We start from the raw sequence: 18,435 nt of genomic DNA, 5'->3' as shown, positions 1-18,435 counted from the left end.
ACGGGGGGAGCATTTGCGGGCCTGGCTGCTGAGCTCGGGCAGCTGGGGGCAGCTCCTCTGCGATGGGCGGACCTCAGAGCGCGCGCCGGCGGGCGGGCCTCGCGGCGTGCAGAGGGGGTGGGGACCCGTGGAAGCCGAGAAGGTCCAAGGTGGGGGTGGGCTGGGGGCCCCTCGCCGGCTGGGCGGGGCCCGGCGCGCTTTGTGCCGGTGGGAACCGGGCGTCCTCGGCTGGCTGAATGGGCCGGGGCGGGGCAGCAATTCTCCTCGCTGCGAGGGGTCCGCTCTGCGCCGCCGCCGCCGGCGACCTTCCCACAGCGGCGAGGCTGCGGGGCGGGGGCGGGGGCGGGGGCGGGCTGCCCGCCGGGGGCCCTGGGAAAGAGGAGCAGCCTGGGACATGCCCTCCCAGCCCACGAGAAGGTGGGAAGAGGAGAGAGCGGGTCCAGCTTGAGTAGGTGGGGCTAGGGTGGGGGATGGGCCCGGTCCCCCCACCCCCTCGCGCGCCCTGAGGCTCCGTGCATTTCCTCGCGTTCGCGGGCACGCGGCACTCTCCCAGCCTCTCCTGCCCTGGAACCAAGACGGAAGACCGGGGTCCCGGCCATCATCGCAGGCGCGCCCTAAACAGTCTCTGCGCCCCCGGGCCAGACGGGGGCCCTCTGGAGTCGGCGGCCGCGCTGGGACTCACCAGGGCCGCCAAACCCCCAGACCCGGCCCCGGGCTCTCGGCGCAGCGGCGAGGCGCCGGCTGCGGCCCCGGGACGCTGGAGGTCGGGCCGGGGAGACCCCCAGAAAAGAGGCACCTGGGTGGCGGGGACCGCGAGCCGCCGATGGCCGGAGCGGGGGCCCACATGGCGGGGACGCAGGGGCCAAGCGGCGCCTCCGGGCTCGGGCCGGCGCTGTCCATGGTGCTGCCCCCTGCGCGCTCGTGCGCCAGGGGGCAGCGCAGGCCGCCGCCGCCCTCCTCTCCGCGCCGCAGAAGCTGGCTGACTCCCGGCAGACAGCTGCGGAAGCCCGACGGGAACTCTGCTGCGCTGGGGACCGGCCAGAGCCCTGGGGGGAGGGGAGCGGGCAGGAGAAATGTGAAGGGGAGGGAAGAATAGGAGAGGGGAGGAGGAAAGGAGAGGTGTAGAGAGAGGAAAGGAGGGGAGAAAAGTGGCGGGCAAGGGAGGGGAGGGGCTAGACAACCTGAATTTCTTTCCCAGGCTCCAGACCTTCGCTCACCCCGATTGCGACTGCACTATCCTGCAGGGTCTTTGCAGCTTCCTGCCTCCAGCAATCTGGGACCTTCTCACCCAGCTGCCCACTGCCCCGAGCTTCCTTCTCCATCCATCCCTCCTTTATCTGACCTTGTCATATCCACGGGTCTGACGCCACAACTCCCCCCACCCCCACCCCCACCACAGATCGTTGCCCTATGCCCTCCAGACTCCCTCCCACCTTGAACCGAGTTCTGAAGGCTTTTCATGTACTTGACGCTCAGCTCCAGTATGTCCGCCTTCTCCAGCTTGCGTTTCCGGATCTGTGGATCCGTGGAAAGCGCTCTTAGTTGTACAGTCTGACTTGGAAGGGATGAGGTTGGGGATCATATCACGCCCACCTCACCACATCCCTACATCTCACCTGGTGGGAGTAGTGTTTTTCCAGCAAGGACTTCAGCTGCTCAAGCGATACATTGATGCGTGCCCGTCGCTTCTTCTCCATCAGTGGCTTGGAGATCTGTGGAGGGGTGGCATTATAGAGTAGGGCCAGGGGCCTCTTGCCCTCTGCCCCACCCTACCCCCGGCTTGGCAGGCCCACACCCTGCGCCCTTCAGGACCCCAGACCTTGCGGAAGCCGCCGGCGTGGCCACCGGAGCTGCCCTGGGTCTCGGGCTTAGTGCCCATGTCTTCGTATCTGTGCCTGTGGGAGGCAGTGCTGCCTTTATAGGGGCTCCTCGTTTACATGTCAATGAGGCGCTCCTGGACTCGAGGAACCCCGAGGGGGAGGAGATGAGGGGGGGATGCACTGGGAAATTCCCCACCTCTCTCTGTCCGACCCCCTCTCAAAGCCCAGGCTTCGGCCTCACCTCCAGAAACCCTCCTTTCTTCCAAGGGGCCCCTCTTCCCCTTTCCCAGCCTGTCCCCCGTATCCCTTTCATCCCCACTACTTCCTGAGTCTGGGGTCCCCACCCATACACATCCCTCCATGCCCTGTTCTGTCCCCGTGTTTAGTGTCCCTAGGGACTGAGCCTCACTAGCCCCACTTATCTAGTGCTTGCCGTCCCTTGTCTCCAAGCATTCTGGGGGGCACCCACTGAGGAAGGTCTGTGGGTCCCGCTGGTTTTGAGCCCCGCTAATGACTCTGACAACATGCCAGGCCTCTGTGGGCCTGATGAAGATGCGGAGTCAGGAGGACCCACCAGCAAGGCCTTTCTGCGGGTTTCACGCTCTGGCCACGCTGGCAACGCCACATTAGTCGCCCTAATGTTGGGACAATGCAGCGATTTTCTGCCTGTGGTTGCTCAAAGCCGGGCACAGGCTGGGCCCGAGGGAGCCACACAGCGACATGTGTCCCATTAAAGCATGCAGCCCGCCCTCGGGGCCACAGCCAGTCTCCTCCTAGCTGGGGTCTTGGACTGGGAGCATTCCTGCGCTCAGGTGCATCCTGGCCTCATGGCCTCTGGCCCTATTAGGCCCCAATCCACACTCTTCTGGCTGGGGGGAGGCTGCTGGCAGCCTCAAGCCAAGACTAGTTGCAGTCCTGAGTTTCCAGGCTGGACAACTCAGACTCTGACACTTTCCCTCACAGCTTATTGCCACCGGACTTCTCTCGCTCCCAACAAATGAAAGGTGACGGGGAAAGATCACTGATCATATGGCAAGAGCACCGTTCTGTGCCCTTGCAGGTCTGGGACCCCCAAATACTGGTCATTATTCGGTCTGTGGGTGGAGACCCAGGCAGCTCAGTGGCGGAGGCACCCCACCCCCACCCAGGACCTGTTAGGCCTTAAGGCAGGACTGATGCAGTCCCGGGTTGGGCCCCAGGCACAGGACTCCAGTAGCTGTGGCTGACAGACTGACGTCCCTGGGTTCATCCCCAGTTATCTCCCGGTCCTGGGCTCGCAGGGCCCCAGGTTCAAGGCTTGTAAAATGGGATTCCGACCAAAGCGGGCCCCCACAGCTACTCGCCAGGGCAAGGAAGTGGCATCAACGCAAAAGTTGTGCAGTTGAGCCCTGCCGCAGAGGAATAAACAAATCCGCTTTGCGGGGGACTCAGCGTAAGGGGGAAGGGAGACTGTTGGGTCCTGGATGGGCCCCCGGCTCCCTGGAGCGGTGGTATCTTCTTCCCCCACACCCGCCCCCTGCCGGGAGTATAGCTGGGCCCCGCTTGGCGCAGAGGCTTCCCAGTAGCCAAGCAGCGTGGAGAATCGCGCTCCGCCCTCCTTTCGAGGCCTAGGCTGCTTCGGCCCCGGCTCGGAGGTGCTCTTCCGCCCCGGCCGCAGGACCCGAGGGCCAGCTCGGGCCGGGTCGGGGCCGGGGCGGGCGGTGGGGCCGAGGCCGGACGGCAGGCCTTGGCACGCGCCGGGCAGCTTTGAAGCGCCGGGGCTGATCGGGCCCCGCTGGCCTCCGTGCGTTTCCCCGGCTTGGGGCGGTGGCGGCTCGGTACAAAGGCGCCGCGGGGCAGGCGAGCGGCTCGGCCGGGCACAAAGGGGGCAGCCGAGTGTTAAGGGCATTGTGCCGGCCCCACAAAGCCCGCCCGCGCCCGCCCCCTCGGGGCCAAACTCCGGGCGCCCCGCTGCGCGCGGCTTCCAGCGGCCGCACATCTGCACCGAGGCCGGGCGCGCGCCTCGCTCCGGCGGTCGCCCTCCGCCCCCGCCCCGGCCCCCGCGCCGCGCGGGCTGCGAGGCAATTTGTCCTCTAATTATGATCCCTCCCCATAAACCGCCGCCTGCGCCTTTCAACTCGGGCGCATTAGCAAACCAATGGCCCTTGGCGCTGCCCTCCGGGCCGGCCCCCTCGCCAGAGTTAGGGCCGCCATAAAGGGGCCCGCGGCCCGCCCCTGCCCGCACCCCGGCATCCGCAGCCCCTCGGGCCGTCACTCCTCTTGGGCCCGAGCGGAAGGCTCCCGGCCGCGCTGGGTGGGGCCGCTCACGTGAGGGGCCTCGTGTGCTCTTAACTAGTGGAAAATTGACCGCAAAATGAGCTAATTCGCAATGTTCTGCTTTGGCTGCGGGCGGCGGGGCTGGGGGGCGGTCTGGGCTGGCCGCGCAGCCGTCACGTTCTGCCTCCGCCCACTTACTGGGCCGCCGCCTCGCCGCCCCTTACCCGCCACCCCGGCACCGCCGCCTACGCCCCCATTGACCCCCCACCCCGGGACAAGTCCCCGGGCTGGAGCCCCGCGATTCCCCACCGAGGCTGATTTTCTCCCTGCTTTCCGGGTTTCCGAACCGCCCTTGAGGCGGCTGACGGTCGGGCAGGACTCAGGGCTGAAACATCCCGGTGCGGATTCCATCCTCCCTTTCTTCCCGCGCCCGGAGAAATCCCCATTTTACCCGCACCTCGGGCTCCTGGGCAGTCACTTCCCCACTCAGACCCAGTTCCGCTCCTGCCCCGCTCTGAGTCCTGAGCTAGGCCATCCTCCGCACACTCACAGGCAGGCGGGCGCTCCGAAGGCGGGCGTAGAGGTCGGGCGGGTGCGTTTTCCGGGGTGGGGTGGCAGGGGCGGCACGCCCTCGCCCCCTTATCTAAGAGCAAGCAGGGCGAAGCCTCTCCGGCTGCTGGGAAGGACATGGACTTAGAAGCCGGGCTTGTGCAAACTGGGATGTAGGCCACCGACTCCCTTTCCATCTTTAGCATCTGGGCTCCCCAGGGGGCCTGGAAAGGAGCACGCGTTCCCTGCAAAGCGCTGGGGAGACTCACGTTGCCCTTTGCTCATTCAAGGAAAAAATTCCTTCTATAGTTCTGGCGGCCTCCCAGGGGATTGCAGGAACACTCAGAGTCCTCTGCTTCCTCGGGCTGGGGAATTGAAGGCAAAATGTGACCTGTGTTTTTGTTCTCCCTTTCCCCTTTGGTTTTCTCCACTTTGTCTAAAGAAAAAAATGTTACAGGGCAACTAGGGTCTGGAAAGGAGAGAGGGAGGGTGGATGCAGGCTCCAGGCCAAGAGCCGCACCAGATAGTCTACGAGCCCTCCCAGGAAATGGCCCTGTGTAGCCTCTGCACCCTGGGTGAGGCCCCCTTTCCTTCCTGCAGCACCCCGGGATTGAAGGCAGTGCTAACCTACTGGTGAGTGCTGGGAAGAAATGCACCGGCCTCTCTGCAGATGTATTTCAAAGTGGAATGAAGTGCTTGTTTCGTGTAATTAACTATTGGGGCACAGCAAAAGCTCTGAAATGACTCAGCCGATTGTTTCCAGATGGGGTTGGAGAGGCTGCGATTGTTTAACTCTCTTTAGCTGTGTTGGGACTCCGACTAGCCTGGCAGCCAAGGGCCCTCCAGGGGACAAAGGTGGGACTCCGGTGAGTGCATCAACACTGAACCGGGCTGGCCCAGCTCAGGGAGAGTGAATTCAGAGAGACCCCCATTGTCCCAGCCCTTTGTGTTTCTCCCCAGCTGGCTCTAATCTTTAAATATTTACCCGGCCCTTTTGTGCACGTATGACTTAGGCACCTCGGGCTGATGGGCTCATAAATTACGCATCATTTACCCGTTTCCAGCCTAGAGACAGGAGGCTTTCATGCCTGGAGCCCAGAATGGCCAGAGGAGGGAGAAGAAAAGTAAGTGTTGGAGGATGAGGGTTCCCTCCTGGGGAGATGAACAGGCCCCTCCTGGCCTCCATGTGGGAAGTGGATGGGACAGAGGACCTATGAGTGACAAGAAGCTTCAGAGGCCCCTCCAACAATAACTGACCAGAGACCCACCAGCAGGCAGAAGGGAGACCTTTTCTTACTTGGTGTCAAGGTTGGACAAGAGCAAACCTTTCATTCTGGGAAACTGGTGTGGGGTGAGGTTGTTTGGTGAACACCTCGTGCTAGCCCCTGCATAATGCATCTTCGGGGCCTCTGCTCGTCCTACCTTCTGTCTGGCTCCATAAAGCAACTCCGTTTAAGGAAAAGGCGAGGGGCGCCTGGGTGGCTCAGTTGGTTAAGTGTCTGACTCTTGACTCTTGATGGTGGCTCAGGTCATGATCTCATGGTTCATGAGATCGAGTCCCACTTTGTGCTGACAGCACGGAACCTGTTTGGGGTTCTCTCTGCCCCTCTCCCACACTCTCTTTCAAAATAAACAAACAAACAGGGGGCGCCTTGGTGGCTCAGTCGGTTAAGCGTCCGGCTTCGGCTCAGGTCATGATCTCACGGTTCATGGGTTCGAGCCCCACATCGGGCTCTGTGCTGACAGCTCAGAGCCTGGAGCCTGTTTCAGATTCTGTGTCTCCTTCTCTCTCTCTGACCCTCCCCTGCTCACACTGCCTCTCTCTCAGAAAGAAATAAAACATTAAAAAAAATTTTTTTTTAACAAAATAAACAAAGGGAAAGAAAGGAAAGAGGCTAATTTCATCTCGGTCTGCAGTTTAACTTGGAAAAGTCAAGGTGGTTCTTAGGACTCTTTAAACAGGAGGAATCAGCACTTAAGCCCACGACGGAAAACCACCTTGGCTGGTGGGTGAATAGCAGGATGGGGGCGGTGAGGGAGGACGTGCAGGGGAGATCCTTCAGAGGGACCTTCCTGCATGAGAAAGGGCTCCCTTTGTGCTTGCCTCCCAGCTCCAAGAACAAAACACATTCAAATGCTTATTTACAAAAGAAGGCAAGTGAGGCATCCCAGGGCTGAGTAGTTTTCCTTTATCTTTTGATATTTTTACAGGTTTGTTGTCCTCTGGCCTGGGGATGAGAGCCAGATGCAGAGTGGATTTCTTTGATCGGATTGCTTTTCTCGCTGGTAGGAAAGCAGGTCTCCGTGTGTATTTCTGTCCATCTCGCTGTGTTGAATTACTATTACTCTGTGTATTTCTGTGTGACTTTGTTTCTCTGGGTCTATGCCATCGTGTGCGTATTTTTGCCTACTTGCCTGTTTCCTCCCTTACTGCTCCGTGAGCCCTGAGTCCTAACAGATTCAGCAACTCCAGCCTCTTCTAAAAATTCCCCTTCCCTATGGTCTGGCCACACCTGGGAAGAGACTGCTTCCCCTTCCTTTCTTCCTTCTCCAAGATGGGGTTTGGTAAGGTTTTGGGATGATGGTGAGGGTTCAGAGCCCACAGCCAAGAAAGAATTCTCAAAGATGTCTTTGGCGCAAAAAGATGATTTTATCAAAGCACGGGGACAGGGCCCGTGGGAAGAAACTGCTGCTCTGGGGTTGGGAAGAGTGACTGATTATATATATATACCTTCAGGTTGGGAGGGGGTTAGGGACAGAGTAAGTCTCTAAGGAATTTTAGAAGAAAGGTTTCCAGGACCTCAAGGCGCTAGCTGTTGTTAGGAAACTGTCATTTATTACTGCTCAGTAAAACCTCAGTCATAAGACCCTTCAGATATATATCAGGGGCCATATGCTTGGAATATAATTGCCAACATATACTTGGGGTTAAAGATAAAGGAGGTTTGCAAAAGTTTTACATGCTTAAGGAGACTCTCAGGATCCTGGGGAGTCAGGAGGCAGCTTCTAGAGGAAGGTCACTCACTCTGCCGGTTGTGGGCAGTAAGGGAATTTAGTTTCTCATTTGCCTTTGTTTCCCATATCACCATGTCAAGCACTTAAACCCCCTTCCATCTTGATGAGGGTGATATTAGGGCTCCAGGAAACGAAGTCTATAGGTTTCTGGAGATGAGACAGTACATAAGATGGCCTTTTTCTTGCAGTTTACTAAGTTTTCCGTAAACTTAAGGAGACTCCTGTCCTGCGTGACTGTGATTTCCATTAGCCAGACATTTGCTTTCTTTCCATTCCATTCTTCTTGGCCAGTCAGGAGTGTCTGAGGAATATCACACATATCCCACCTGGTGTTATGGTAAGGGTGTTAGCCTGTACTTTGCCCTCAGCTTGCCCCACGCTCCCTAATCAGGGCTGATGGAGATGGACGGTCTGAAGGGAAGTGATTGGCAGAGGAGAGAGGGTTGCTCAGACTTGCTCAATTGGATTTCAAGTTACTCTTTGCCCCCCCAGAAGGGAGCCGGTCCCTTGGGGGTAAAATCAGGGCCCTAAGTCAGTGTGGAGAACAGATGCCAAAGGCCAGAAAAGGTGCCCTGGAGATTTCATGTTTTAAAATACAAAGTCGGGGACCCTGGGTGGCTCACTTGGTTAAGCATTCGACTCTTGGTTTCAGCTCAGGTCATGATCTCAGGGTTTGTGATTGTGAGCCCCATGTCCGGCTCTGCACTGCCAGTACGGAGCCTAGTTCAGATTCTCTCTCTCTGCCCCTCCCCACTTGTTCTCTCTCTCTCTCTTTCTTTCTTTCTCTCCCTCAAATATATAAAACTTTTTAAACAGTTAAACAGACTTAACAGTAACAAAAACATTAAATCTCCTCTCAATTCCCATGAACCCAGTTTAGCAAATGTCTCCTCAGCACCACTGAAACATGCTACTAGGCTTTGGAGGTACAAGGCTATCGATACCTGATGGCGAAATTAGGACCCCTATTTTACAGGACGCTGGGACTTGGAGTTGATTTGCCCCAGGTTACAAAGCTGGGCGGTGGCAGTCCTGAAACCAGGATTCAATCCCAGGCTCTGCATCCTTCCTTGAGCCCAGATGCTGGGCGGTCAGGCCTCCTGCCAGGTCCTGCGGGGACAGATGAGCGAGTGGGGCAGCCAGAGGCTCAGATGCAGGCCTGGCTGACTACAGCTCACACTCTGGTCTGCGCTCTCTCTGACCCACTACTCTGGGCTCCAGCCTTCCCCAGGGGCCTGTCCCTTATCCCAACTCAGGCTTCCTTTCTCCTGCCTCTGTGTCTGCAAACTCAGTGCGTGCCCTCCCTCCCTCCCCACAGATGCCCTTGCTCTCGTTTCCAGCCTAACGCTGCGGTCCCTGAGTGCCCCAAGACCTAGCTCCGGATCTCTCCCAAGCTGCCTCCTTAACCCTCTGCCGGCCCATCTGCAGGCCCCTCCTTGGGGTCCCCCCCCCTCCATTCTTACGTGGCTCCTGTCCCGCTCCCACCCATCGTACTCTATTCTGGTCACTTGCTTCCTTGCCTTTCTCCTTCATCATCCCTCTGTGAGCTCCCCGAGGAGAGGGCATTAACCCTTTCCCAAAAAAGAGAACAATTTCCGATGCAAGAAGTAATGTATGTTGATGGCGGGCAATACGGAAAACACAAACACCTATAAAGAAGAGAGTGACTGTCACCCCGAGTCCCATCACGCGAAGGTGCCCGCTTGTTAAATAATCCTGGCTTCTATTTCAGTATTCTCCCCATGCTCACACGTTTGCGTTTGCTTTTGATCAAAGTCGCGCTGTAAACTTTCGTATTCTGCCCGTTCCTGCGCTTTTTCACCGTCGGCCAACACGCTCCCTCACCGCGAAGCGGGCGGTGGTCCCGCGCGCCGACGCGGGTACCGGGTGGTGCGTCTGCACACGGGGCGCCTGGCGGGCCTCCCGGCTCGCGCCTGCGCGCCCAGGGGGTCGGCTTCGCCGGGGCGCCGCGCGGGGCCGTCCGAGGGCGCGGTTTCTCGGGACCGGGACGTTCTTGAGTTTGGGGCTGCTTCCTGGCAGACGCCGGCAGCCGCTTCCCTGCGCGGGACCCAGGCGCCCCGCCCGCGGCCCCCGCCGCTCGGCCTGGGTCAGAGGAACCCCCTCCCCCACTCCCCCGGGGGCCGACGGGGCGGGGCCGTGGGCGGGGCGCTCCAGCCAAAGCCGGGCCCCCGCCCCGCCGCGCGGCGATATCGCGAGAGCTCGCGGGCGGCGCGCGGCTCCAGGCAGCGGCGCTTCCCGGCCGGCGTCGGCGACGCAGTGCGCAGGCGCGGCGGGCGGGTTTCCCCGGGCTACAGCCGGCGCCGTCGACCGCTCGTCGGCCGCCGGGCGCCATGGCGGGCTGCGCGGCGCGGGCCCCGCCGGGCTCCGAGGCGCGCCTCAGCCTGGCCACCTTCCTGCTGGGCGCCTCGGTGCTCGCGCTGCCGCTGCTCACGCGCGCCGGCCTGCAGGGCCGCACCGGGCTGGCGCTCTACGTGGCCGGGCTCAACGCGCTGCTGCTGCTGCTCTACCGGCCGCCGCGCTACCAGGTGCGGGCCGCCGCGGGGGCGGGGGGCGCCGGGGCCAGGGCGAGGGCGGGACCGGGCGCGCGGGGCCTGCGGGAGGGGAGGGGAGGGGGCGCGGGCCCTCCCTCGCCCGCGGAGTGGGTGGGAAATTGCAGGTGGTGCGGTTCGGCAGCTGCGCTTGGGGTGGGGAGGAAGCGGGCCCGCGAGCTCTTCCGTGTCATGGGAGGTGTGGAGACACCCTTAACCTGCTGCCAGGTCCGGGCAGAAGCCCCCGCAGTGCCAGCGGAGCGGGCTGGGCTCGGGGCCGCGCATGGCCCGACTCGACTGTCTGCGTGGACTTGGGAGAATCCGGCCGGTGAACTGGGTTCACGCGGTTTCCCCACTGCTCCAAATCACAAGAGCAATAATAATTAGCAATGGTAGCTCGCACTTACACATAGCGCTTAACTCTTAAGTGCTTTATGCGGGTCCTCTTCGCAGCAAAAGGTAGGTACCGTTTTTATCCCCGTAGTGCCTGGGGATGCTGGGAACGGAGGTCCAGAGAGGGAAAGTAACTTGCCCAAGGCCACACAGCCAGAGAGGAGTGGATGCGGGATTTGACCCCCTGGCACCTCCACTTCGCCCTCCTAATCTCGGAGCAGATCAGCTCTGCGTGTTTGCCAGTAGCCTCCGTATCCCAGGAAGTGGGACGTGTGCTCAGGGAACAGCCAGGTGACCGAGCTTCTTTTGGGTCCGTTTCAGATAGCCATCCGAGCTTGCTTCCTCGGCTTTGTGTTCGGCTGCGGGATGTTGCTAAGTTTCAGCCAGTCTTCTTGGAACCACTTTGGCTGGTAAGATGTATTTGGGAACTAGTGGCTTTGAGGCGAGATTGGGAGGCTCAGAGGGTCAGAAGTGCTATTTCCTCACCCTTGCGTCTTGTCTCTGACTGGCTGAAGGCTTCTGTGCTGTCTCCAGCGTCCCCCCAGATCCCTCCTGCAAGCAGAAGCCGGTCTCCCCGGGACCCTTCTGTAGGCGAGGCTCGGCATCAGTACTGTGAGGAGCCCTTCCCAGGAGAGAGTGCAGGTGACAGGAAGGGGCAAGGCTCTTGCTCGCCTTCACAGGTCTTTTCCGTCTCTAATTTCTGTTAGGTCACATCTAGCGCCTCCCCCACAGCCACTGTAGGATTTTCCCCTACACTATGATTTCAGTCCTTTGAGCCTTCTAGTCTCTGACCTGGATTTGAACCGGTGGCTTCAAGGTAAAAAGCTTCATCTCCTGTCAGGCTTTCTCCGAGCCGTCTAATCCTCCTTTGCTGGAGTTACTTGTTTTGCTGAATTTTGGTATGACATACATCACTGCTTTGTTTTGACTCTGTCCCACTTTCATATTTTACTGTGTGTGGTATCATTTTTAAAAGACTGCAGGGCCCTTAATGCCTTCTCAACCCTCGTCTGTTTGTGGGGTCTGTTACATTCTTTTTTTTTTTTTTTTTTTTTAATATTTATTTATTTTTGAGAGAGAGAGGGAGAGCATGAGCAGGGGAGGGACAGAGAGAGAGGGAGACACAGAGTCTGAAACAGGCTCCAGGCTCTGAGCTGTCAGCATAGAGCCCGACGCGGGGCTCAGACTCACAAACCGTGTGATCATGACTTGAGCTGAACTTGAACCGACTGAGCCACCCAGGCGCCCCCTGTTACATTCAAAACATAGACCTTCTAAAGCCCCACCTTCTGCAGACCCGACGAGCCATGTTAATCTGGGTGCCTGATGTCCACGCTCAGGTAGGTGACGACAGAACCTCCTCATAGGATTCAGGGACACTTTGGCAGACCCAGATCTCCATTTTGGTGGCTGACTTGGATTCCCTTGCCCCAACTGACCTCTCTTTCTTTTTGTTTTTAAATAGGTATATGTGCTCCTTGTCCCTATTCCATTACTCTGAATACTTGGTCACAGCAGTCAATAACCCGAAAAGTCTATCCTTGGATTCTTTTCTCCTGAATCATAGTCTGGAGTACACAGTAGCTGCTCTTTCGTCTTGGATAGAGTTCACACTCGAAAATATCTTCTGGCCAGGTCAGTGTGTCCCACAGTTCCCTCTGGAGGGCAGCGGGGTAGCTTCTGTGCAGGCCTGAGGGCAGTGACGTGGGCTCCCCTCCCACTGTAATCTCCCCGAGTGACTTTCCTCAGCTCTCTGTCCCCACTAAGCTCTTTATGAAGGACGAGCAGAGCTTGTGGGTTCTGCTTCTGGATTTTGAACAGAAGACATGTTGACCGTCTGCCTTAAGCCTTCTGTAATGGACCGCATGACCTCATAGGAAGTCCTGTAATCCTAATTTTACAGTCAGAAATTTGCATCTGTTTATTTTCTGTGACTTGAGACTTTTCCCGTGAAGAGGTTATTAGCAGGAACCTCTGCATTGGAAACCTACTCTCCTGTGGAACTTTCCACAGCAAGTTAAATAAAATATATGTGGTTCCCAGGATTTGGGAAAGGGCCAGGGTGGGAAACACTGGATCCTTCTCTGCTTCACTTAGCTGTCCTTGTCCCCAAGGGAAGGAGAGGCATGTGACAGAGGGACACGGGTGGAGAGCCCATCGGGTCTTTGCCATGATGCTCTAATTGGGTTGTTGGCACTTGAAGCAGATGAACAGCACAACTTAGGGGAATGTGTTTTGCTTATATTTAAATTTTAATGTGATGACAAATGCTAATTGCCCACTAGCATGTTTCCTGATGCTGCTCGCCTTGGAGAAATAGGTTAATTTTAAGTGCCCCCAGGGGGAGCCCCACGGGCTGCCTTTTCACTTCCTGTTTGTCACCTCTCTGTCCTCCAGAACTGAAGCAGATCACGTGGCTCAGTGCCTTGGGGCTGCTGATGGTGGTCTTTGGAGAATGTCTGAGGAAAGCGGCCATGTTCACAGCTGGGTCCAACTTCAATCACGTGGTGCAGAATGAAAAATCAGAAACGCATACCCTGGTGACAAGTGGAGTGTACGCTTGGTTTCGGCATCCTTCTTACGTTGGGTGGTTTTACTGGAGCATTGGAACCCAGGTACAGTATACATGGCAGTGGTTGCCTTTAAATTTTTTTACATTTTTAAAAATTGACCTAACTTACACACCATAAAATTTACCATTTCAAAGTGTACAGTTCAGCGATTTCAGCAGGTATACAAGGTTATCGTCTCCTTTATTTTATTTAGAAATATTTGTTTTAATGTTTATTTATTTTGGCGGGGGGGAGAGAGGGAGACACAGAATCTGAAGCAGGATCCAGGCTCTGAGCTGTCAGCAAAGAGCCCCACGCGGGGCTTGAACTCATGGACCACGAGATCATGACCTGAGCTGAAGTCGGAGGCTTAACCGACTGAGCCACCCAGGTGCCCCTATTGATCTCCTGTAAATAGATGCATGTGCCCCTTGTCATGTTTCAAGTGGTAATGAAATAAAACCCAAAAGAATGGATGTAGTCCTTAACATTTTTTTTACTGTGTATCTAAAATCTGGGTGTCCTAAACTTGTAAGCTCCTGGCGATTCTAGGTGCTATTACCCCATCTGCTCTACCCCGTCCCTGCTTCCTCAACTTCGATCTGGAGCACCACTGTGGGATGGGAACCGAGATGGCGCTTCAGGGAGAGAGAGCCTTCTGCTGCTTCAGTGGATTCTGATTTTCATTAGAAGCTGCTGTTGATGAGGCCAAGGTCATGTATTAGGTTTAATGTGAGCTACAGAGGTTGGTTCTGTCTCAGGTTGCAGACTGAGCCTTGTTTTCTGACCATTGCCTCTTGAATCTGTTTTCTTGGTCCTAGAAAGACTTGGCCAGAGAATATGAACAGAATTTAGGAAGTTCCTCACCTCCTTGAGAAGATCCAGTTTGGGTGCCCAAGCATTCCACTGGCAATACATGGTCCTTTTGGGACTCTCTGGCGACCCCGCCCCCAAGGCGTGGAAGGGGCAGGTTACTGTACAGGATTTATCTTTATTTTATTTTATTCATTTCTTTGTTTTATAAAGTTTGTTTCGAGAGAGACCACGCATGAACATGAGCGGGGCAGGGAGTGAGGGAGAGCATCCGGTCAGCACAGAGCTCGACTCCAGGCTCGATCTCACGAACCGTGAGATCATGACCTGAGCCAAAATTGAGTTGGATGGTTAGCCAGCTGAGCCACCCAGGCACCCAGGATTTATTTTATTATTTATTTACTTATTTACTTAAAAAATTTGTTTTTACATTTATTTACTTTTTGAGAGATAGAGACAACATGAATGTGGAAGGGGCAGAGAGAGAAGGAGACACAGAATCCGAAGCCGGTTCCAGGCTCTGAGCTGTCAGCACAGAGCCCGATGTGGGGCTCAAACCCACGAACCATGAGATCATGAAGTTGACCCATGAGATCATGAAGTTAACCACCTAACCAACTGAGCCACCCAGGCACCCCGCCCAGGATTTATTTAAAAAAAAAATTTTTTTTTTTAATGTTTTTATTTCTAGGAGAGAGACAGCGTGAGCAGGGGAGGGTCAGAGAGAGAGGGAGACACTGAATCTGAAGTTAGGCTCCAGGCTCTGAGCTGGCAGTCAGCACAGAGCCCGACACGGGGCTCGAACCCACGAACCGCGAGATCATGACCTAAGCAAAAGTCGGACGCTTAACCGACTAAGCCACCCAGGCGCCCCAACCCAGGATTTATTTTAAAACTTTCATTTCTGAGACTTAAGACTGCTGCGTTAACAATCACACTCCCTGGGAACAAGTTGATTATAGTCAACCATGTAATTTACCATAAATCCTACCTATGTATTTAAGTGCTTTAGGAATAAGGATTTTTCATACCTCTTTGACCATAGGTCTTTTTTACACTGTGGCCCAGCACACACGTGTGTGAAAATGGAACAAGCCTTTCCCAGAGCGACACTTACTGAGTACAGATACTCCTGTCGTCTGTTTGGTGTGTGATGCACTGAACGGATGTCAGGGTTCACTAACGGGTTGTGGACTGCAGTTGGGAGACCCCAGTATGGGGCATGTCGGGAAGCCACACGTGTGTGTGTGCTGGCTGTGAGGATGCGGTTCTGGGGTCACTGGCGGGGCCAGGACTGGCCCCCACGCTGGCTGCTTAGCCTCTGTCCTCACACACTGAGGACAGCAATGCCTGCTCAGAGGTTCAGCGTAGGGGCGTGTTGGTTGTAAGGGGCTTAGCTTGTACCTGAAATACAGTTAAGTGCCCGGTAAAGAGTGATGGGAATAAGAGTTGGGGGCATGTGCCTTGCTCTCGGTGGAAATTGCCCACTGGGGCAGGGTGTGTGTCCGTAGGGGTCCGTCAGAGCGGGCAGGGGTGGGGTAGTGGGGCTCCCACACAGCACAGGAAGTTCCTGAGAGCAGGGAGATGTTCTTGGCCTGGAGGGACTGTTTGGCAGTGGATGGGCGGGGAAAACACGTGAGCAAGGAGGTGAGAGGCAGTCACGGTGGGTACGGCCCGGAGGAAGGGGGCCAGAGGAGGTGGCCGAGGTGCTGCCTTTCTGGGGAAAGGGGAGTAGGAAAGAAGTGATTTCATAAGCTCAGGTAGCAGTGGATCTGGTCGGGGGAGGGGGGGCTGTGGGGGGCCAGGAGCAGGGGACCAGGCAGGTGCAGGCTGGAGGGGGTGCATGGAACGGGGGAGGCAGGCTAGGAGCTACCGTCAGCCTGAGGACTGAAACCTGAAAAGTCGATGTTTTAATTTTTAAGTCTCTGTCACATAAGAGGAACAGGAATGTGGGTGAAAGGGAACGACAGTGATGTGTATTTAGCTCTGTGTGGAGGTAGCGGTGTGGTTGCAGTGAGTGGTGCCCTGGCCGCGGCTCTCACGGCCCTGATGGTATTTGAGAGTCGCTGGGGCCCCCGGGCGGGAAGCCCTCCAGGTGTGCAGGAGGAGCAGATGCCGCCGTACTTGGCGGTGTCAGGACACTCTGACCCTGATCGACTTCGTGTCCCCTGTCAGGTGATGCTCTGCAACCCCATCTGTGGCGTTGGCTACGCTCTGACGGTGTGGCGGTTCTTCCGAGATCGAACAGAAGAGGAGGAAATCTCTTTAATTCACTTTTTCGGAGACGAGTACCTGGAGTATAAGAAGCGGGTGCCCACAGGCCTGCCTTTTATAAAAGGGGTCAAGGTGGAGCTATAACGTAGCGGGAGCGGGCCAGGCGGGGCCAAGGGGCCTCCCCCCCCACGCAGCCCGGGACAGAGCTGCCTCCGGCAGCCACGCTGCAGATGGATTGTCTGAATCCTTTTGTACATCACCAGTTCCTCTTCTGGAATATCACTCGAGACCAAATGGTCAGAAGGCCTTAGGACCAAAGGACCCCATCGTACCCTAGAGCAATCTGTTCTTGGGCTCAATCAAGGTAGGACATAGGTCAAAGATGGATGAGGAGCAGATAACAGCAATATTCCACAGTGCCCCTCCCGAAGGGCCCTGGCGGGAGCCCAGGCCACACACCCTGCCCCACGAGGTATTTGGTGTAACCAAGACCCCTCAGGAGAGGTGGGCTCACCCCTTATGTTGAGGAAGCCTTCTGCCAGAAGGGCTGTGGGCATCAGTGCTTAGCGTTAGAAATGTGTTCAGCATCTTTAACCGAAAACCAACAGCACAGCTTTGACCTCCTTCTTTCTGTGCTTAAGTGCATGAGCGTCTATACAGTTTTAAGAAAATTCTTTATAAGGCACTTTGGCTCTTAATATATTTAATCGTATTTACATATCTATTTTTTATAAATAGCGCATAAATTCAGAGGGGACTCTGGGTGTTTATATGGACACCTCCAGGCGGCTTGGCTGAGGGTCTTGTGTTCACAAGGGCACCTCGGGCCAGGGAGAGCAGGCCCTGTGGCTTTCCCCGGGGCCCTGGCTCCTACACTTCTCCCCAGCGGGGGCTGCTAGCAGTGACACAGGCATGTCAAAGGTGTGCTTTTTCCTTTATCAAAGAGATGCTCGCTGAGCGCCCGCTCTGTGTAAGGCATTGGCAGACACCGGGAAGCCGTGCTCTCCGCTGGTTTGGGACTTCAGTCGTATTTCACCATAGCTTATATTTTTACATTTCAGTTCAAATCTGCTAACTACGGATTTCTGTGTTCTGTACTCAGAACTCCAGCATCTCTAAGGGCATTTCACACTGTCTTTTCCAAAGGGGTCTAAGCTAAGCATACATCCCTACAAAGTTCAAGCAAGTCGGCTTAGAGAAGTCTTAAACAGAGCAGATGATCCCAATGGAGACGTAGTCAGCATTTCTGTTTCTCAAGTTTGGGGAGAGTGGTTGGCTTGAAATAGGTAAGCTTTAGGACCCATGTTTAATTCTGGACCAGAGAGGGCCTTGGTCTCCGCGTGGAGTCCTTCCTACAGATCTATGGGGGCGCTAACGAAGCCTGATCACGAAGGCCGCAGCGGCCCCGGCTGGGGGGCAGCCGTGCGACCATGCCGCACCTGGCGGCTTCGAGGAACCACTTAACCTTTCCGTGCCTAGACTCCCCATCCTTTGAATGGGGTCACTACCACCTACCTCATAGGGGTGTTGTGAGAACTTAGAAGAACAGCGTCACACATTTTTAATGCTTCGATAAGAGAGAATGGCGTAAATGAAATCTATGCTGTGTGAGAGCCACACAGACGTGGACATTGGTTAAGCTGTACCGGACACCAGGAATGTGTGTTCAGAAGAGCATTTTACCAACTCAGAAATATCACTTGTTTCTAGATTTCATGGCCTAATTAATTTTTTTGTTCCGATGTATACCAAAGAGGTTTACGGGTTTGTTGATGACTGGGATGCCACTCGCCCGTGTGAGTGGACTCCACCATCGGCCCTCGTGAGAGCCTTGTAGCCAGGCTGGCCGAGGCCGCCGCCCGAGCGCTCAGCAGCACGTCCCTCTGGCACGAACACTCCCCCGGGGGACGTCAACATGCACTTAACTCTGGGACCTTGAGTTGACTCGCTTCTGGCTTGTTCTCCAGACCACCCTTAGCCAAATAAACTCCGCTCAGTAGGATTGCAGGATGGGGGAGGGCGTGGCTGGGAAAGTGTTGTGCTGTTTGTAGCAGGATCAGACCCAGCTTTCGTTCCCACTAGGGCCTGTGAAGCTGTCTGTAATAGACGGAGAACAGCTAATGACGGCCCCTGGCTTTGTGGACAGAAAGTCTGAAGGTGTTGGCATTTGGCGATCTCGACTCGCTCCACCTGCCGGGATTCACAAAGCCCACCTTCCTGCCGCGCCCCTGAACCCAGAAGGTGGGCCTCGTGTTTTGCCGCAAGGTGCTGCTG

General features: G+C 56.5%; 2 protein-coding genes across 2 annotated transcripts; one reads left to right on the top strand and one right to left on the bottom strand.

Moving 5' to 3' along the window:
* Nucleotides 1-678: 678 nt before the first annotated feature.
* Nucleotides 679-1,712, bottom strand: LOC120245970 (transcription factor HES-3-like). Its single transcript, XM_039253232.1, has 3 exons — nt 1,617-1,712; nt 1,434-1,515; nt 679-1,046 (listed from the first exon to the last, which is right to left on the bottom strand). Exons 1-3 carry the CDS (start codon nt 1,695-1,697, stop codon nt 679-681), a joined length of 531 nt encoding a protein of 176 aa, XP_039109163.1. The 5' UTR covers nt 1,698-1,712.
* An 8,218-nt stretch (nt 1,713-9,930) lies between these two features.
* Nucleotides 9,931-17,872, top strand: ICMT (isoprenylcysteine carboxyl methyltransferase). Its single transcript, XM_039253267.1, has 5 exons — nt 9,931-10,186; nt 10,904-10,992; nt 12,048-12,217; nt 12,980-13,197; nt 16,123-17,872. The coding sequence occupies exons 1-5, from the start codon at nt 9,992-9,994 to the stop codon at nt 16,303-16,305; spliced, it is 855 nt and encodes a 284-aa protein (XP_039109198.1). The 5' UTR covers nt 9,931-9,991; the 3' UTR covers nt 16,306-17,872.
* Nucleotides 17,873-18,435: the final 563 nt, after the last annotated feature.

This window comes from Hyaena hyaena, unplaced genomic scaffold, assembly GCF_003009895.1.
Source record: "Hyaena hyaena isolate Hyena2069 unplaced genomic scaffold, ASM300989v1 scaffold_443, whole genome shotgun sequence".
NCBI classification, from domain to species: domain Eukaryota; kingdom Metazoa; phylum Chordata; class Mammalia; order Carnivora; family Hyaenidae; genus Hyaena; species Hyaena hyaena.
The sequence above is the reverse complement of the archived record's forward strand: the minus strand, read 5'-3'. Positions and strand labels throughout refer to the sequence as shown.

Bases quoted from the DNA above. Each gene is read 5' to 3' on its own strand.
- LOC120245970 (XM_039253232.1), bottom strand. From the start codon at position 1,697: ATGGAGAAGAAGCGACGGGCACGCATCAATGTATCGCTTGAGCAGCTG. The intron at 1,516-1,616 runs GTGAGATGTAGG...ACGGATCCACAG, and splicing joins AAAAACACTACTCCCACCAG to ATCCGGAAACGCAAGCTGGA. The intron at 1,047-1,433 runs GTGGGAGGGAGT...CCCTCCCCCCAG, and splicing joins CCTTCAGAACTCGGTTCAAG to GGCTCTGGCCGGTCCCCAGC.
- ICMT (XM_039253267.1), top strand. From the start codon at position 9,992: ATGGCGGGCTGCGCGGCGCGGGCCCCGCCGGGCTCCGAGGCGCGCCTC. The intron at 10,187-10,903 runs GTGCGGGCCGCC...GGTCCGTTTCAG, and splicing joins ACCGGCCGCCGCGCTACCAG to ATAGCCATCCGAGCTTGCTT. The intron at 10,993-12,047 runs GTAAGATGTATT...GTTTTTAAATAG, and splicing joins TCTTGGAACCACTTTGGCTG to GTATATGTGCTCCTTGTCCC.